The sequence below is a fragment of the Aethina tumida genome, chromosome 7, assembly GCF_024364675.1.
Source record: "Aethina tumida isolate Nest 87 chromosome 7, icAetTumi1.1, whole genome shotgun sequence".
Lineage (NCBI taxonomy): Eukaryota > Metazoa > Arthropoda > Insecta > Coleoptera > Nitidulidae > Aethina > Aethina tumida.
The window spans coordinates 11,640,005-11,658,034 of record NC_065441.1 but is presented as its reverse complement, the minus strand read 5'-3'; the positions used below and the strand labels follow the sequence as shown (position 1 = coordinate 11,658,034).

Genomic DNA, 18,030 nt, shown 5'->3' with positions numbered 1-18,030 from the left:
TCAGTACCAAGTATAGGGGGCATGGAATATAAGATTTCTCATAAAAAAATTGACCACCTCATTGAATCAATGCCAAGACCAATCAATGAATGTATGGGTCCTCGTGGAAGTTCAATTAATTATTATCGTAAAAAATGATACTGATCATCATCCATATTTTTGTATGTTTGTGAAAACTTTTTAACATTTACTACACTCTATTCACCTTAATCAACAAATTAAAATTGATTCTTGAATTATTTACAGTTAACTAATTAATAACGATAACATTTCATAAACACGGAATTTACGTTTTTACATAGTAAACAAAATATCAAATGATCATTTTTAAGTTTGAACTGGACGTAAGATAATAATTACGATGGCAACAAATTTTATACGGGTAAAATAAATATACCACGTGACAAGGATTTTTCGCCCGAGTATGTTTTTAAATATAACACTGCGAATATTCTTGACACAGAAAGGCTTTTAATATAAGATTTCAGTACAAGTAGTCGCTGAAAGTGTTCATTCGATTTTGTCGTTTTTGTCTGCTTTCAGTAAACTAGACTTGTAAGTTTCCTTACGAAATACTATATCCGGGGATATACTCTGAAATACAATAATTTCTAAATTGTCAATACAAGTAGATTTATGGAACACTTAAGAGAAAATAAAGCTTTGGCTTTAGAGCTCTTGTCAATTTCCTGGGAAGACTTTTGTATCGATTTAACATTTGCTCTGATGCTCAGATATAGTACTTGTCTACATGAATACGTTCATTCACATACTTATTCAATAAAATCGTAAATGTATAAAAAATATCAAATAAGTCTTTGAGCTTAACTGTAGAAAATATTGTGTAATTTCATCTGTTTCGAAGGCATGACTTATTTTTACACTTCATTGCAGGAAATTCCTCACCCACATTAAATCACTGCAATGCACTTTGGCAACTTAATTATGTTCTTGACAACATAAGGCCGGAAAAGTTTGCGCCAGTGTTTAACAAAGAAAGGCAAAAAAAACTTAATTAAAACACAAATTATTTAGAAAGATAAAAGATTTGCCAGCTCCGTCAAAATGAAAAAACGATTTCGACCTCATGATAAATGGCTGTTTAATTAAATTGTTTCCCAAACTTACATCACATATTTTGTAGGGAGTTTAAGAGGTGACAATACTGAAAGTGATAAATCATGTATTAACAAGCTAAGTCAATTTCCTGCAGACGCAGTTAATTATGTTTAAATGATTTGTTTTGTCCTTAATGTCAATTGTGTCGTTCTCTGTACTCTTGAAAACAGTTTATACGATATAAAATTGCAGTCGTTATAGTTCAGAACAAATATTTGTTACTTTAGTTGATCAAGTTGAGTAAAGTTGTGTTTCTTAAAATAAAAATTATGTATTATTGAATAAATGAACATTTCGATTAAAATTTTATATATTATTTTAGTTTAATATATGAATAATATAAAAAATGTGTTTTAATTTGAAAAATAAAATTAAATAAAATACAGATTGTCAAAAAAACAATTTATTCTCCTTCACACAATTACTTATATCAGTATCACCCACAAATATTTTGTACAAAATCTATAATTCAATTCAAGCCTTACTTTTGATTTTTAATATTAAAGATTTATTTCATCCATACAAAACATGTAAACGCTGTATATCAACACGGGATACATAGCCTTTTCTTTTGACAACCAGATGAGAAGGAATCCCACTTTTATTGCATATAAAACAGAAAAGAAGCCCGGAATTCAAATTTTATACCACATATGTTACACAATTTTATTACCGGTCCCCCTCATAATTTAATCGAATTTAACATGGGATCGTGATAGGTCAATTTCATCAATCAGTTACTTTTATTACATTTTCTTCTTGGAAGTACATGCTTAGAAATAAGTGTGTGATTTTAGCCAAATATAATAAAACAAAAAGTATTAAAAGAATAAATATATTTAATTTTTATATAATATTTTAGTTTATGTAATCATTTATATATCCTTTATCTATAAAATGTTTAACCATTTTGGCCAGTCTTTTATTTCGGGTAATATCCTTAAAAGGAGGAATATCCCAAATAGAATGTAATGGAACAGCTTCTTCTCCCTAAAATAATAATTATATGAATGGAGAACTACATAAGCAAAATTAAATGCGAAACGGATATAAATTAAATGGCAATGTTATAATTAGACAGACCTGTATCTCATCCAAATCAGCAACTTCATTTTCTTCCAAGAAACTCATAGTTTTTGCCTCCATACCCATAATAAAACCGAATATAGCATGCTTACTTAAATCCTCTTTAAGTTCATCAAAGGTAATAAGATTTTTTTCAGAACCCAGCTCTTCAATTCGTTTAGAGAGTTCCTTATAATATATTTCTATCAGTTCATCCCAATGAGTTTCTAACATGTCTTCGGACATGCAAACGTAGAGGAAAAATGACACGTCGTTTGATAATGTAGTGTATCTAGAACAACAAGTAATTAATCCAAAATTAATTTAGTTAAAAATACAAACTTACCTCGCAAGTTGAAAATCGATCATCACTGCATTTATAGCGTTACCCTTATCATCGTATTTGAACAAGAAATTTGGGATCCAAGCGTCACCTTGGGTAACCGCAGTACATTTATTTCTTACAGACGTATAACTACAGGCAACACTAAAAAATTGGCAATATATTTTATATTTTAAAAGATTTTTTTCTTAATGCGGTATTTACCCATATAAATCAGTTTCAAACAATTTGTTAATCTTTTCTAAATAATATTCCGGAAGTTCCGTAGTTACAGCATTTCTTATAATTTTCTTTAATTTTTCTTCCAGAAAACCAGTGTACCAGGGCCTAAACTTTTCGGAAAAGTAACTTTCCTAAAAGTACATATTATTTCTTATTTTTTTTTAATATATAAAAATTATTATTTGTATGATATTTAAATATATGCCCTTTTAATTATAATTAATCTGAAGGTACCTTCTTTACAAATTCCATATCTTTGACACATCACAAATCAAACTCCTGTTTTATTCGACAGTTCAATAAATCAAAGTTTTTCTAAAACCTTCACATGGAACAACACGGAACTCATTTTTTATCTTGTTGATCGACTTAAAATTACATTAAACTTTGTAAGCGACTTTTTTATGTTGTATAAAGCCCTTTCTTGGACAAAAAAATTTCAGCTCATATTAGAATGAACTTCATACACCTTTTTAATACTTTAAAAATTTATTTATTCCAACACTTTGATGCATTGAAACTGATGGACGAATTTTCAAGCATTTCGATCTTGTTATTGATACTGTAAATAAAATATATTAATGACTCAAAAGGTGGAATAAATAGTAAAATTTCTAATGTATTATCTTATAAACTTAATACCATAATAAAACATATTCAAACTAACTTGTATATCAGATGCAACGTTGTCAAACTCCGGTTTCTGATCCCTTAAAGCAATTGATAATGCGTGAAATTTTGCCATTAATATCAATCCCAATTTGGTCTGGTCAAAATTAACAGATCCTTCCCTCTCAGCAGTTTTATACCCTTTGTAACTCAAATCTTCAAGAGCAATAAAATCGTGCTCGCCATCAGAAAATGACGATAAAAGCCTAAATGTAAAATATTTATGATAATGATGAATGTAAGTGATAATTTTTATATTTTACCTTGGTACTTCGAGATCTAAATCCAAAACCTTTTTGTTGGTCTTGAAAGATTCCATTAAAGGCCATACCTTAAACAAATTTAATTTAACTACTGACTAGAATATGGAGACATGATTATACCTTTTCATAAAAATAAATTTCAGTTGCAAAAAAATCTGATGATCTAAACGTTTTCCTACGTGCAACGTTTTTAGGTATTGCTTTAACAATCACAGGTAAAAAAATAGATTGTTGAAGTCCTCTATAATAATCATTGAAGAACAATTATAGTACAGAAAATTTTACAATGAAATAATTTGATAAATCTTTAAATTATTTTATAAAATATCTGAGCGTCGCTCTTCTATAGGCAATAATATTATGACGTTGAAAACAGGGTTGCCTATCAATTATAATCGATAAAGAAATTTTATCAATGTTCAAACATAAACATATGATAATAACACAAATTAAAAATACAGAGTGTAACTATAAAATTCCGAACAGTACCGAAAATAATTCGGATTTACGATCACGCTGAAAATCAGATCATGCGAATTAACGAGCACCCTGAAATTCAGGCCGTTCAGATTAGCGGACGTTCAGATTATTACGATTCGAATTATCAAGGTTTAATTGTAATGATAACTTACCCATTTGTGATTCCATCTGCTTGTAAACTAAAGCGACACAAAGTACTTAAATAGGAATCACCCTTTTTTGAGGAATTTCCAATGTCAACATTTTTAATCTGAACGTTTTTAAAACCGCTAAATCTTTCGAGCATAACAATAACAACATTTTCAGTAAAATTTGGAGAAATTATCTCGGTTAAAGTTGCAACTGACATGACGGTTTTATTGTATGCGAATGAATGAAGAAGAATCGACTTAAATGACCATCACAGCAATGGCACTAGCTTTTAAAGAAGTTGTGTTTTATTCTGATTGGATATATCAATATATGAACATCATAAACACGTACGAGGACGAACACTATTTGACGTTTAAGAAGCGGGATTTTTAAATATCACCACGTGGACTAATACAATTGGTTATACACTATATTAACAATTTCCTGATAATAAAATGATTTTCTGATAATGCATATGTGATAAACCAATTATTATTTATGTAGTAATACACACAAAAGATAATATAATAATCAACAGATAGATCTGCTTATTAATAAATTGATGTAAAAGGAACCACATATATTAAGTTAAAGATAAATTGTACTTATTATACACAATGTATATTTTTATTTTGTAAATATAGTTAGTATTACTACTACTATAAATTATAATTATATATTATAATTTATAATATTGTATCATAACTTATATCATACAAGAAAACAATGTAAGTACAAATAAGATTTATCAAGATTCATAAATTGGATTAAATCAGGGTTAAAATATATTAAAGTTAAGAATTAGTCAATAAACATTAAGGATTTTTTTTTTTTCATTTGCCAGTTTCAGCCTACTCAAAACTACTCTTAATATAAAACTTTTTAATTATAATCATAAAATAACTGATAAATTATTAGTAACTAAATTAAATTTATTCGTTAACAAACTCATTATTTTTATTTGTTTAAGGAAATATGAATTTATATGAAGTTTGATTGCATTACATATTGTAATTAATTGTAGTGTTATGGTTACTATTGTGATATCTACACAACATTTAATATATCGAAATAGTTTTTTCCTTTAATAAAGAATCACAGTTAATAAAATAATTGTTATAATTTACGTATTTTATATAAATAGTACATTTGTTAAGCATAACCAAATACAAAATAAAAAGATTCTGCAGAAATATAAACAAATTACAGTAAAATATTGTATGTAGAACATGTCAAAAATAAAGAGTATATATAAAACTTTTAGAATTACTTATGCATTATATACGAAATAAGGTAAAATATTTATTAATCTTATTATTTTGTATCCAGGAAAACAAGTAAACAGGAAAAATACACACTTCAGAATCAAAACCAAGTTAAGTTGCGTTAATACCTTTTACAATTCATTTGAAAATGTTGAAAATTTAATTTACATATTAATTGGAGAAAAAATATTAATTTAAAAATAAATATTACATTTATTAATATAAAAACAACAGGTTTACCATATTTTACATAAATAAATTAATGACAACCAATGGAATGTGAATAATAAGGAATAAACATTGTTACCATACATAACAGTAGCAACACAGCTTACAATTCTATATAATTGAATTAAGCAACCTAGTAACTATATGAAAATTGCCAATTTAATCAGCCAATCGTCTTGCCTATAAATCTGTCTTGTACCATACCTCTTAAACTATATGGACCAGTTGTTTCTGAAAAATAGCCTTTAATACTACCAACTCCAAACAGATGACCCGTCTAAGATGCATTTCGATTTTTTAATATCCTTGGTCTCATCCATACTTATACTCGACAGATATTTGAAAATAAATATAATCTGACAGATTAAAATAGATACAAATACAATACATAAATAGGTAATTCTGATAAATGTATAATATGTTATGGTTTGCCCAACAACGTCATATAATACTATACGGGAACTACAAATTGGATTTATACGTCAATTAGTTATCATATAAATGGTTACTTTATATATTATTCCAATTAACAACAGATGAGTAATAATTCTATTTTTATATAAAAGTATTCAAAAATGTATCTATATTTATAATTATTTCCTGAGGTTTCGCTAGCATGAATGTCTAGCATCTTCAGAGGTCTTATCTGGTTCGTGCCTCTTTGAAATTTAATTGATAACAGAATGGCAACTTAGACAATTGATATTTGAGAAATTTTATTCTGTACAGTGACCATCTGTCCGTATTTGATCATGTTTTAATATTTCTTCTTTTATATTAAAATTATTTGTGTTTATGAATCTCAATTGCTTCCTTAACCATTCTGGTATGATATATCAAAGCATTAAACCTTTTACATTACTTAAAAATACCAAAATATATTTTATTTTGGAAATAAAATATATAAAAATAACAATATTGAAAAAAAAACCGCATATAAAAAAGACAAAAACGACTTTATCCTTAGGTTGCATCTTAATATAAAAAATTATACTATCATATTATATTATGAATGGTTAAATTCAAGTTGATGTGGTATAGTACCACAATTCAATTTTAACAGGAAAGAGAGGTGATTTTATATCTATAAATATTATTTTGTACAAGCGTTTTAAATTACTCATGTATATGATGTGTGTATAAAATAAATATATTTTATTTTGGAAATAAAATATATAAAAATAACAATATTGAAAAAAAAACCGCATATAAAAAAGACAAAAACGACTTTATCCTTAGGTTGCATCTTAATATAAAAAATTATACTATCATATTATATTATGAATGGTTAAATTCAAGTTGATGTGGTATAGTACCACAATTCAATTTTAACAGGAAAGAGAGGTGATTTTATATCTATAAATATTATTTTGTACAAGCGTTTTAAATTACTCATGTATATGATGTGTGTATAGCTGATTAAACAAAGATAGTATATTAATTTACCTATATATGTTGGTAAACTTTTGTGTATTCACTGACCACAATGGATAAGAATGTGTTAAATACTACGAGCGTTTTATATTCTAATTAGTTCACACTCACTCTTCGACTTAACAACTCATACACTTCAGCAAACATGTGCAGTGTACGTTTTATTGTCACTTTTGTAACTATGTTGCATTTAGTTTTTGGTAAACACCATAATTATCATCAATATTCTAAAATAGACTACACGAAAACTAATCTGGAATTATCTAAAGATATGAATGTTGATGGCCCTAACCAAGTAAGAATTATTACATTTTTATAAATACGTAACTTTTTACTGATTAAAGAATTACTTTTTCAGTTATTCGAAAACTCCCCACCGATTTCCAATAACTGTAAGTATTTTGAAAAAAAGATAATTATTATCTAATAATAAAATTACAAATTTTTATCAAAGATTTTATTTGCAGATAAAATCTATAGAGACCAAAAATGCACCATTGTTATGACAAAGGTTAAATTACATAAATTTAAGTCTGACAATATTGATCCACCTTTTATGATAATTAAACAATGTGGGGGATGTTGTTCCCGCCCTGATGAAGCTTGTAAACCTTCAAAAAATGAAACAAAACAAATACCCGTAAGTTTTATATTTTATAATTTATTAATTCTGTAAGGTTTTTCGATTGTTGACCAGTACTGAAATATATATTTCTTTGTACAATATTAACGTACCTTGTAATTTCGTTGTTATAGGTTAAAAGAAATGGTAAAGAAGAAATAATAGAGGTCGAAGAACACCTCGAATGTAAATGTTTCCCTAAGTCCTGTCCTGAAACCAAAAAACTAAATAAATCTGGCGAATGTGTATGCAAGATTAAAAACTGTGAAGAGAATAGATATTTAGACAATGATGATTGCACCTGTAAATGTATAACATGTAGTACAAATATGGTATCAGATAAGAACACATGTGAGTGTCATCCAAAACACAGGGGAAGGATGTGGAATCACCATCACGTTCAACCAAAATATTAATTTGAAATTTGACTGTAATAAACATTCTTTTATGTATATACATTTTATGCTAGTCTAAAAATCACACATTATGATATGTACATAATCATTCTTTCGTATTTATTTATTTATTTATTTAATACATTTTTTCATGAATCATATGATTTTGTTTTCTTTTGTTTACATAGGTATACTTGTAATGTTTAAACAATCCCAAAAGTTTTATTTAAATATTATGTCAAAATATTTTTTTCATCAATGTTCACAATTAATAAAAATCAGTTACCAATAAGGATGAGCTGATATTTTCAATCCCTTTTATATAAGTAGATTATGAAGTGCGTAACTCAGAGAAGTTTTACATACAAATTGATATAAAAATATTCTCATTATAATACATGCCTATTTATATTCAATATTTCCTTACCTTATTCCAAATTACACAACAATTAACTTTTAGTATAGTTTTTACAAATGATATATTTATTTATTACAAAATTAATGTATTATATTTTATTATTAATTCATTAATAAATATAAATTGTTGTGGTGATAAATATACATATTTCAAAATTTTGAAAAAATAGTACATACTTAACCAAATTGATTATTTCTAAGAGTAGAAATTCTACTACAATATTAAACCTAACTAACCGTAAATGTTAATTTATTTTTAATTCATTAATTCATTGCTCTTGAAAATAATTGTAAACATTCTATTATGAATGAATCAAGTTTAATTCCTCTATTTCTACCGCAGGAAATCGCGGTAATTTAATATTTATAAATATATATATTATATTATACAAGAATTTTTAACTTACTCATATATGAGGAGTGGGAAAAATTAAAATTACCTTATATGACATATATTCTTCAATCAGAACCCAGTTAATAAAATGTCTACATAATGAGCTATTAATATGTAGTGTAGCTGGAAATACATTTTTCTCGAAACTTTATTCATAGGCGGAAATTTTTATTTTACTATCTTTGAGAGTTGTGAATTATCAAATGATTATTTAACACATAAATTGTTAAAAATAAAACAGCCAAGTTTGTAATTGCAAGATAGCACAGAAATTCACAGATAATCTGTGTACACGTAAAAATATTTTGACATATAATATCATCCTAATTGTCATTCCAGATCATTTGGGTAGTTCAGATTGAAAATGTCAAACGCTAAAGAATCCAAAATTAGTACCAAAGAGAGTCACGTTGATGAGGACGACATCGATTTGCCGGAAGTTGTAAACAAACGCGTTAAGGCCCTAAAAAAGATTCAATACGATCTCACTAAACTGGAAGTTGAGTTCTTCAAAGAAATCCATGCACTCGACTACAAGTATCACAATTTACAAGTCCCCATGTTTGAGAAACGTGCTACCATTGTGCAGGGAGTTTATGAGCCCACTGATGACGAATCTGAATGGCATTCTGTAGATGAAGATGAAGCAGATCCAGATCCTAAGAATAAAAGTAAAATGGATGAGCTTAAAGATGTTCAGGGGATACCTGATTTCTGGCTAATCATCTTCAAGAATGTGAGAATATTAAGGGAAATGATTCAACCATACGACGAACCAATTTTAAAGCATTTAAAAGACGTTAAACTTATCACCAGTAACGATCCAATTGTTGGTAAAATTTAGTTTTTTAATACTTAATAACTTGTTCAATACTTTTCAGAGCTTTCTTCTTGAATTTCACTTCGGTCCCAATGATTATTTCACCAATGAAATTCTTTCCAAAGAGTATCTAATGAAATGCGAAGTGGATAATGATGATCCATTCGATTTTGAGGGTATAGAAGTCTATAAATGCATCGGCTGCACAATTAATTGGATCGATGGCAAAGACATAACATCCAAGACTGTACGAAAGAAACAAAAGCACAAGGGACGTGGTCCAGTTCGCGTTATCACCGAGGTCGTGCAAAAGGATTCGTTTTTTAATTTCTTTTCCCCGCCAATGATACCCGAAAATTCAAGTAAAATAGAAGATTTGGATGAAATTCAGAAAAATTTACTTAATAATGATATAGAAATCGGTCAATATATTATAGAACGCATTATACCCAGGGCTGTGCTCTATTATACCGGTGATTGTGTTGACGAGGATGACTTTACAGAAGAAGAGGACGATGACGATGATGAAGAGGGAGAGGAAGATCTTGAAGGCCGTGATAAAGGATCTTCAAAGGAACAAAAGTCCCAGAAATGTTCACCATAAAATTTATTTACTGAATTATTTTTAGTTTACCATATTTGTTTTTAGTAGCTCCGCTAATTCTTTTTATAATCATTTATAAACTGAATAACGTAAAGTTTCTATAAACAAACTACGGAATTTTAAATAAATAAAAAAAGAAATGTACAAACAAATTTACAATTAATTACCTTTATTTTTTTAAATGTAGTGTATTGTAATAATAAAATAACAATAAATGAAGTATGACATAATGTTTTAAGTAAATCAATTAATGAAATTAATTACATATTGAATAACAAACTTAACAGCAAAAGTTACAGTTGCATTTATTTTTTTAAATGTAGTGTATTGTAATAATAAAATAACAATAAATGAAGTATGTCATAATGTTTTAAGTAAATCAATTAATGAAATTAATTACATATTGAATAACAAACTTAACAGCAAAAGTTACAATTGCATTAATGCTTTCATTTAACAAATAAATTAGACTTCTTTAGAAATACATTAACAAATATTTTAACTATATTTTTAATACTAATTAATATTAATAATTGTTGAGGAATCTAACATGTAATAATTGAAAGAGAAATTATTCATAAATTGAAAACATTGATCACCAAATAATTTTATTGCAAGTATTTATAGAATCAACCTTCAAAAATCTATGAAACAACTGTTATTTTAAGTCATAAAAGTGAAATAAATTTAATAAAAACCAATCTTTTTCAGTTTATGTTGCTATTATATGCAATTTGTACCAAAATTCATATAATATTAGATATGAATACATACTAACTTATCTTACGAAAAATGTTTTTATGTTTTAAATGTGAATATAATAAGTAAATATATTATTAACGCTTATAAATTATTCTCTTAAATCTGCTGTACTTCCCGGTAAGGAGCATTTCCCAATTTCAGTTTTTATAGCTTCAATTAGTGGAACTGCTGGATCATTTTGCTTAAATTTTCCTTCTGCTAGAACTTGCGCCACATTAATTTTGGGATGACTAATTATTCCAGCACTCAACGGCCTAACCAATGGTGAAGGAGCTTGACTGGACCAAGCCCCCTTTGGGCTTTTATTACCTGGCGTCTCCACAACTTTCCTTAAATCTGTAGTCTTTGGTCTCTGCCGGGGAACTGGTATTAGTTCTTCACTTGGTCTGAAACGTTTTAAAGAAAACAAATTTTCTCTTCCATGAAATACATTCGTTCAATGTATACGAGTTATCAATACCTTGCATTTGCGGCTGAATGACTTTTAACTTCTATAGTTGCTGGTTTTAAATTGTCAACAGGACTTTCTCTCCTACTTCCAAATAAACTAAAGGTGTCATCCAATAATTCATGAAATCGCTTTCTCATTTTAGTGACATTTCCTCCAACTTTCATCTCGTCAATCCCTTCATCTACGCTAACTCCTAAAATTATTTTGCTGTTATTTAAACAGTTTTATAGAGCATTTTAAACTTTACCATGTTGTAACCTTTGTCGATGGAGATTCCATACAACAGGACCTATAATTCCTGGATCTTCGTTCGTACCAAGGCTACCGTGTCTTATCAAATGCGGTTTATACAATTCAGGTTGAAATTCTTCATCGTCAGGCATGTCTAGGTGTAACACACTAACCGGCTCAAGTACTTTGTTCAATGGTTCAGGAATATTACATCTGAAATAATAAATTATAGAATTTTAGAATTAAACAAAATAGTATGAAAATATACCGGGGAAACGATTTAACTGAAGGCATTGAAAGATACGACTTTGGACTGACTACTCCCGGATCGTAGTTGCCGAGAAAGACCTCATCCGGCGAATCTTTCCGGCTGCAACTGCTATCGGAGTCAAACACTTCCGGCGGAATACGTTTCATATTCATTGGTACTGTTTTATTGACGGCAGCTTTGGGTCTCGGAGGTTTCTTTGGGGGCGTTTGTTTTCCCAATAGTGGTGATATATTCAAACTTGAACTAAAGAACTTTTATACAACAAACAAACTCAGTAATGCTTATTATTACCTGGAAGAACTCAACGAACTCTCTGATCTGCTTTCGATTTTTCCTGATTTACTCCTGTGCTTTCTGAAATCGATGTATGTAGGTGACTGTTTTCTTTGGCAATCGGGTATAAATCCCTTATTGTCATGACCTACACCCCTTTCAAATACATGCTGCCTATTTTCCGTACCAACATTTGATGGGGGACGTTTCCTTTTTGCAAAGGCCAGAGTACAGAATGCCAGAAACAATAAGAAGACGAGGAGTGCTATAATGGAAATCCCAATGACTAACCAAGTGTTTTTCGCTTTGGTTACAGCTTGAGGGTCACTTGCTTGTTTAATATACGCTACAAAAATTATTATTTTACGAAACAGGAAGGATGTATAACAATAAGGCTCATTACGTTCTGCTTTAACTAAGAATGGAAATCCCAATTGTCTTTTGACCTCTTCATCACTGACCAATGACATATCATCGGCTGCTGTTATTGCAGGTACTGGTTTTCCATCTACAGACACGTGATATAATACAGTTATCTTCTCGTCTCCATTCAATTTGGATTTATCCACATTATGAATGTACACTTTAACGGGTTTATTATTAGTTTCACGTTTTATACGATTGTTGATGCCTAAATGTTTTTCTTGTTGTCTAAAAATGTTATTTTACATTTGTTTTTTACTAGTTAATTTTTCTAACCTTTGAAACGCTGTTTTATATAATTTCGCTAAACTATTTTTGAGATCTATTATCACAGGATCTTTGCCATCACTTTTTAATACTGTTAGTAGCCAGAATTGTCTGTCAGCATCGAAAAAATCATCATCTTGATTTTGTTCAGGAATATATGTTGGCGTGGGCTTAATATCTACCATGCTTTTGGTTGTAGGACAGTCCACAATACAATTTGTGGAAAGTGTGGTTGTACTCTATAAATATCACGTTTTGTAGTTATTTTATTGTAACTATTCAATAAACTTGTATTAATGATAATGATGTGATTACCAAACCAAAATTTAATGTTTAATACTAAATTTGGAGTAAATCGATTACCTCATTGTGAATATTTTCTGCTATAACTGTCGTGAAGACGGTTTTTGTTTTATATATAGTTGTTGGATTTTCTACCGACAACGTGTTCTCATTAGTGTCGTATCCATCTCCTGATCCAGTCCAAAAGAAATCTTCAAATTTGTAATTACTTTGCTCCCGATAGGCATTGTCCAAAATGTACAACTCTAAATAAAATAATAATTAAATTGATTAGTTTAGTGTTAACAAGTTCATCATTTATAAATACATAAGGGTATAACTGGTAAATCTATAAATAGTATTCTGACGATTGTTCAGAATTGAACATTTCAGGTAGATGAACTTTTAGTGCTTCCGTGCAAGGTACAGGAATCGCTACGAAAATAAAGAATTAATAGATTGTAGCCCACTTCCTAGGCAACGACGAAAGGTGCTAAATTGATATAGAAATATTTTTTATTCATACTTAACATGAGTCACATTAATTATGATACTGGTTCACAATGATATTTAACTAATTAGCCACTGGTATAAAACCAAATTTGTGGCAAGCGGTCAACACACCGCTGACCACATTGACGATATAAAATGATTTTACAATTTATGAAAATTACAGATTTATGTAAAAAATAATGTTAATAATACGCGTACGTATTAATGTAAGCGATAACAATTAGTAACAGTTTTTTATACATACGTTCAAATAGAGGGGAAACTCCTACTGATGATTAAACAGGATAAGGAAATTAATTAAGCAAGATGTTAAAAGTTCTTGCCGTCATTATTGACGTTATTAGTTAACAAATTGCAAACAAATTAATGATTTCATTCTTGCAAATCTGTTTAAAGAATTTGTATGACAATTATAAATTAAATATTACTATGGTTCGGTAAATATTTTATTCAATTTACTAATACTAGTGTTTATTTTTTATGTACTTTGCAAGTATTGAATATTCCACTACAAGTTATAGTACATGGGTGGGTTGATACAATGCAAGGTTGAATTCCCTTCCCAAAAAATTACAATGAATAAATAAATAAACAAGGTTAGAAGAAATGCGTTCATAATTATTTCATTTTCCAATATACGATACACATATTAGTGGAGAAATGAAAAAACTATTTTTGTAATAAAATAAAAGCAATGAAAAACAAATAGCAAATAGAAATTTTAATTCACAAATAAATACCTGTTCCATAAATACTGGAAGAGAGCTCTTGTATATCGATGGCTTTGAATTTGTCATCATCCTCATTAGCATTAGATCCCAAACTCCATGCCAACATCCAAATCATCCATCGCATCCCGATTACGTTCGTTTCCTGGCCAGGTTAAACACTCGTGTCCGAAACCAGACAGATAGTACATCCACACGTGAATCGCCAACACCAAAACAACACGAATTACGTTGTTTGGAATCTCACCCATGGTTCACCTGTTCTTCCGTGAATTGATCAAACGGCCTGTGATCGGGCGCAGGCGTGTGTATTTTGTTCTAGGTGGGCATTGTCATGGGGAAGTGCACTCGACAATCACAACATTGACATTGCACGAGATTTTGTGATGGCAAACGCTAATGTATGGTTATTACTGGTAGTTAAATTTTAGAATTATTTAAAAAATATTGAGTTTGCCTTAATTCGCAAGGATGACTTCTTTCTTTTGATTTCTTGGGGGAACTATATAGATTTTCAGACTATTTAATAATGAAAAATGATTCAAAGAAAATATTTGATATTAATGAGCAAACTTGTATTCCATTTAGTTTATTACTTAAGGAAATATTGTAATATATTTTCATGTTTTCCAATAATTTCCTGCGTGCAACCACAATCAGGATATCAGAATATTAGATAAAAGGTGAACTCACTTTAATATACGAAATAGTCGGTGCTTGTTATTTAAACAGTCAACATGTTCTTTATATATTTAATTCTCATTATTAGCATTTTTGAAATATCATTAGGAAGGAATTTTTATGATTTCGATTATGAATATAACAGTCCAAAACAAAAAGAAAAATACTATTATGTTGATGATAATTATCGTGACAGGACAAATGATGATTATCAGGTAATTAATTTTATTTAAGATTAAAAAAAAAATCTTTATAAAAGTGTGATCCATATTTATCACTTAGAAGAGTGATTAAAATTAAATTAAAAATCGGACTTCATTTATCTTTGAATATTTTCTAGGAATACCACGCTAGTAGCCAGATTCGCTATAGTAAGTAATTATTATTTTTTTCCATAAGAAACAAATGTTACTGTTTCCGAAACATGGAATATAGAAATATTTAAAAACAATTGTTAATTCATTAAACTTGAAATTATTTCAGATAACCCACCATGTCCTTCCAAAAGAAGAGATATTTTTTTAAACAAAGACATGTTTGTAAAGAAATACGAAAATCTTCAGACAAATTTTATAACTGCTAAAAGATGCATTGAAGGCAAAATTGATAACAAACTTTGTATACCCACAAAGATTAGAAAGAAAACCATTAAGGTAAATTAGAGGTGAATTAATCTTGAACTTCACCAAATAAACTTAACGAAGATGTTGAGTAAGGATTAATTGCTAAAATGAGTACTTAATCCTTTCCAAACTATATAATTAGGATAATTTTTTTCAGATTAGGAAAAGTGGCGACACTTTCGTAAAAATTGTTTACCACGATCATGAAAAATGTGAATGGTCAGAACAACGATGCGAAGAAGGGAAATTACCAAATCAAAATGACGAATGTGTGTGTAAAATAAGGTGTAAAGGCAAAAAAGTTTTAGATCAGGAAAATTGCATGTGCAAATGTGATATTTCGTGCACCACCGGCACTGACTTAAATGAGGAAACTTGTACATGTTCTGGATCATCAACAAAAAATTATCGTTATTTTTATCAACATTACTAAATTAAACCAACCAATGTAAGTGCCAAAATAAATGCAATGTCATATGAGAGATGTGTGGCTTAATAAAAACTTAAACATTTTAACTTTTAAGCTTTTAATTAAATGCCAAATCTTGTTAACTGGCGAATCAAAGCAATTATGTGAATTGACTACGAGGCGTCGTCTATGATGAAGCACATGAGTCTAGACACTTTTTATCGCCAATAAATAAATATAACGGTATGTTTCAACATTTGTTGTGAAAAATATTAGCATCAACCTTTTTATATCGCATAAGTAAATTGGAAAAACTGATTTTCTGACTAATTATGTATTCAGTTGGATCATTTTTTACTAAGAATTTAACATATCATCCTTTTCTTACACATGTGGTACACATATGGTATACCACCACAGTAATTTGTTTAAGTTATACATTTGTAGTTCTGATTGATTGTAATTGTTCTGATGTATATATTTTAGATAAAAGTTAAAAGGCCAATACAATTAACTGATGATCTTACCTTAATTTATAAAATAAAGTCCAGTTTGATACAATTCCCTTTTGTTTTCTTGTTTCGTTCACGCAATTAAAAATTTTAATTTAAAATTAACATATTAATACATATTTAAACAGGTTGGACATATTCAATAACAAAAGAAGACAATAAGTACTTACATATGTACATTAAAGATATAGGATGTTTTAGTAACCTCAAAATACACTTGACAAAAAATAATTTATTTAGTGTACTGGGCATCTCAGATTAATTAATTAAGTACAAATCAAAGTTGCTGATTTAACTGATAGGGAAAACTATTAAAAAATTAATAATCTAAAACACAAGAAGGAAGTACGAAATCTACAATTACAGGATGTGAGTAAAGGGCCATGATTTTCTATCACATATTATCTATGACATAACAAACTAATTAATTTTTATTTTGATTTATAAATAGTACAGGATATATTAATAAAAAAACTTACTCACTAGTGACTAATACAATTGATTGAAATAAACATCAATTGTGGTTAGATGTACATTTCAACAATTTATCAGTACGAAAGGACTTTCTAAAGTTGCGTTCTCTGGTCAATAATAACAATTACTCAACATTATGTCAAGTTAAAAACCATGAGTTATTTACCTTCAGTGATGCACTGCTACTGTATGTCCTAACAATTACAAGAATCATTTTTCTGGGAAAACTCAATTGAAAACACTGTATATAAATTTAAAACGTTATTGTTGTAAGAGTCATTGTTTTAAATATAACAATTCGAATTGATTAAATGATACGCTGCCATTTAAGCTAATAAAATTTTAAAAATACTTTTCGGTATGTATAATACTTCCCATACAATGCAAAAATCACATTAAAACTACCAATATACTATAAAACTTAGACGAGGTGAGTAAATAAGAAAAGAGTGCTTTTTTGATTTTCAGTCTTAAAACTATGTTATACTGAAAATCAAAAAAAAAGTAATGTAAAGTCCAATTTATAGAGAAATTTTAATAAATTTACAATTAGTTGTCAAAATATCTAAGAAAAGAGGATCACAAAATTTTCAGTGACACAAATGCATCTCTCCTACCTACGAACTATGCAAACTCGTTATCAGTGATACAATACCAG

General features: G+C 28.6%; 4 protein-coding genes and 1 long non-coding RNA gene across 7 annotated transcripts; 3 read left to right on the top strand and 2 right to left on the bottom strand.

Annotated features, from left to right (window-relative positions):
* Positions 1 to 1,940: 1,940 nt before the first annotated feature.
* On the bottom strand, positions 1,941 to 4,592 carry LOC109594553 (uncharacterized). 2 transcript variants are annotated; one of them, XM_020009772.2, is made up of 8 exons: positions 4,314 to 4,592; positions 3,802 to 3,922; positions 3,682 to 3,749; positions 3,417 to 3,624; positions 2,732 to 2,880; positions 2,531 to 2,671; positions 2,203 to 2,476; positions 1,941 to 2,109 (listed from the first exon to the last, which is right to left on the bottom strand). In XM_020009772.2, the coding sequence occupies exons 1-8, from the start codon at positions 4,508 to 4,510 to the stop codon at positions 1,978 to 1,980; spliced, it is 1,290 nt and encodes a 429-aa protein (XP_019865331.1). In that variant the 5' UTR covers positions 4,511 to 4,592; the 3' UTR covers positions 1,941 to 1,977. The 2 variants fall into 2 exon arrangements, with proteins under 2 accessions (XP_019865331.1, XP_049826062.1); XM_049970105.1 differs by having other exon boundaries at positions 3,802 to 3,881; positions 4,314 to 4,448.
* A 354-nt stretch (positions 4,593 to 4,946) lies between these two features.
* Positions 4,947 to 8,357, top strand: LOC126266304 (balbiani ring protein 3-like). Of its 2 annotated transcripts, XM_049970115.1 has the most exons (5): positions 4,947 to 5,021; positions 7,415 to 7,515; positions 7,579 to 7,612; positions 7,688 to 7,860; positions 7,977 to 8,357. In XM_049970115.1, the coding sequence occupies exons 2-5, from the start codon at positions 7,492 to 7,494 to the stop codon at positions 8,256 to 8,258; spliced, it is 513 nt and encodes a 170-aa protein (XP_049826072.1). In that variant the 5' UTR covers positions 4,947 to 5,021; positions 7,415 to 7,491; the 3' UTR covers positions 8,259 to 8,357. The 2 variants fall into 2 exon arrangements, with proteins under 2 accessions (XP_049826072.1, XP_049826071.1); XM_049970114.1 differs by lacking the exon at positions 4,947 to 5,021 and having other exon boundaries at positions 7,311 to 7,515.
* A 1,055-nt stretch (positions 8,358 to 9,412) lies between these two features.
* LOC109594528 (nucleosome assembly protein 1-like 1) lies at positions 9,413 to 10,702 on the top strand. Its single transcript, XM_020009745.2, has 2 exons — positions 9,413 to 9,877; positions 9,930 to 10,702. The coding sequence occupies exons 1-2, from the start codon at positions 9,413 to 9,415 to the stop codon at positions 10,470 to 10,472; spliced, it is 1,008 nt and encodes a 335-aa protein (XP_019865304.2). The 3' UTR covers positions 10,473 to 10,702.
* Positions 10,703 to 11,183: 481 nt separating this feature from the next.
* On the bottom strand, positions 11,184 to 15,020 carry LOC109594562 (uncharacterized). Its single transcript, XM_020009780.2, has 9 exons — positions 14,686 to 15,020; positions 13,514 to 13,698; positions 13,160 to 13,389; positions 12,864 to 13,111; positions 12,479 to 12,806; positions 12,185 to 12,430; positions 11,933 to 12,129; positions 11,695 to 11,878; positions 11,184 to 11,620 (listed from the first exon to the last, which is right to left on the bottom strand). Exons 1-9 carry the CDS (start codon positions 14,798 to 14,800, stop codon positions 11,323 to 11,325), a joined length of 2,031 nt encoding a protein of 676 aa, XP_019865339.2. The 5' UTR covers positions 14,801 to 15,020; the 3' UTR covers positions 11,184 to 11,322.
* Positions 15,021 to 15,430: 410 nt separating this feature from the next.
* Positions 15,431 to 16,389, top strand: LOC126266306 (uncharacterized). Its single transcript, XR_007548722.1, has 4 exons — positions 15,431 to 15,569; positions 15,695 to 15,725; positions 15,838 to 16,007; positions 16,135 to 16,389. It is a non-coding gene; the product is annotated as an uncharacterized LOC126266306 (long non-coding RNA).
* Positions 16,390 to 18,030: the final 1,641 nt, after the last annotated feature.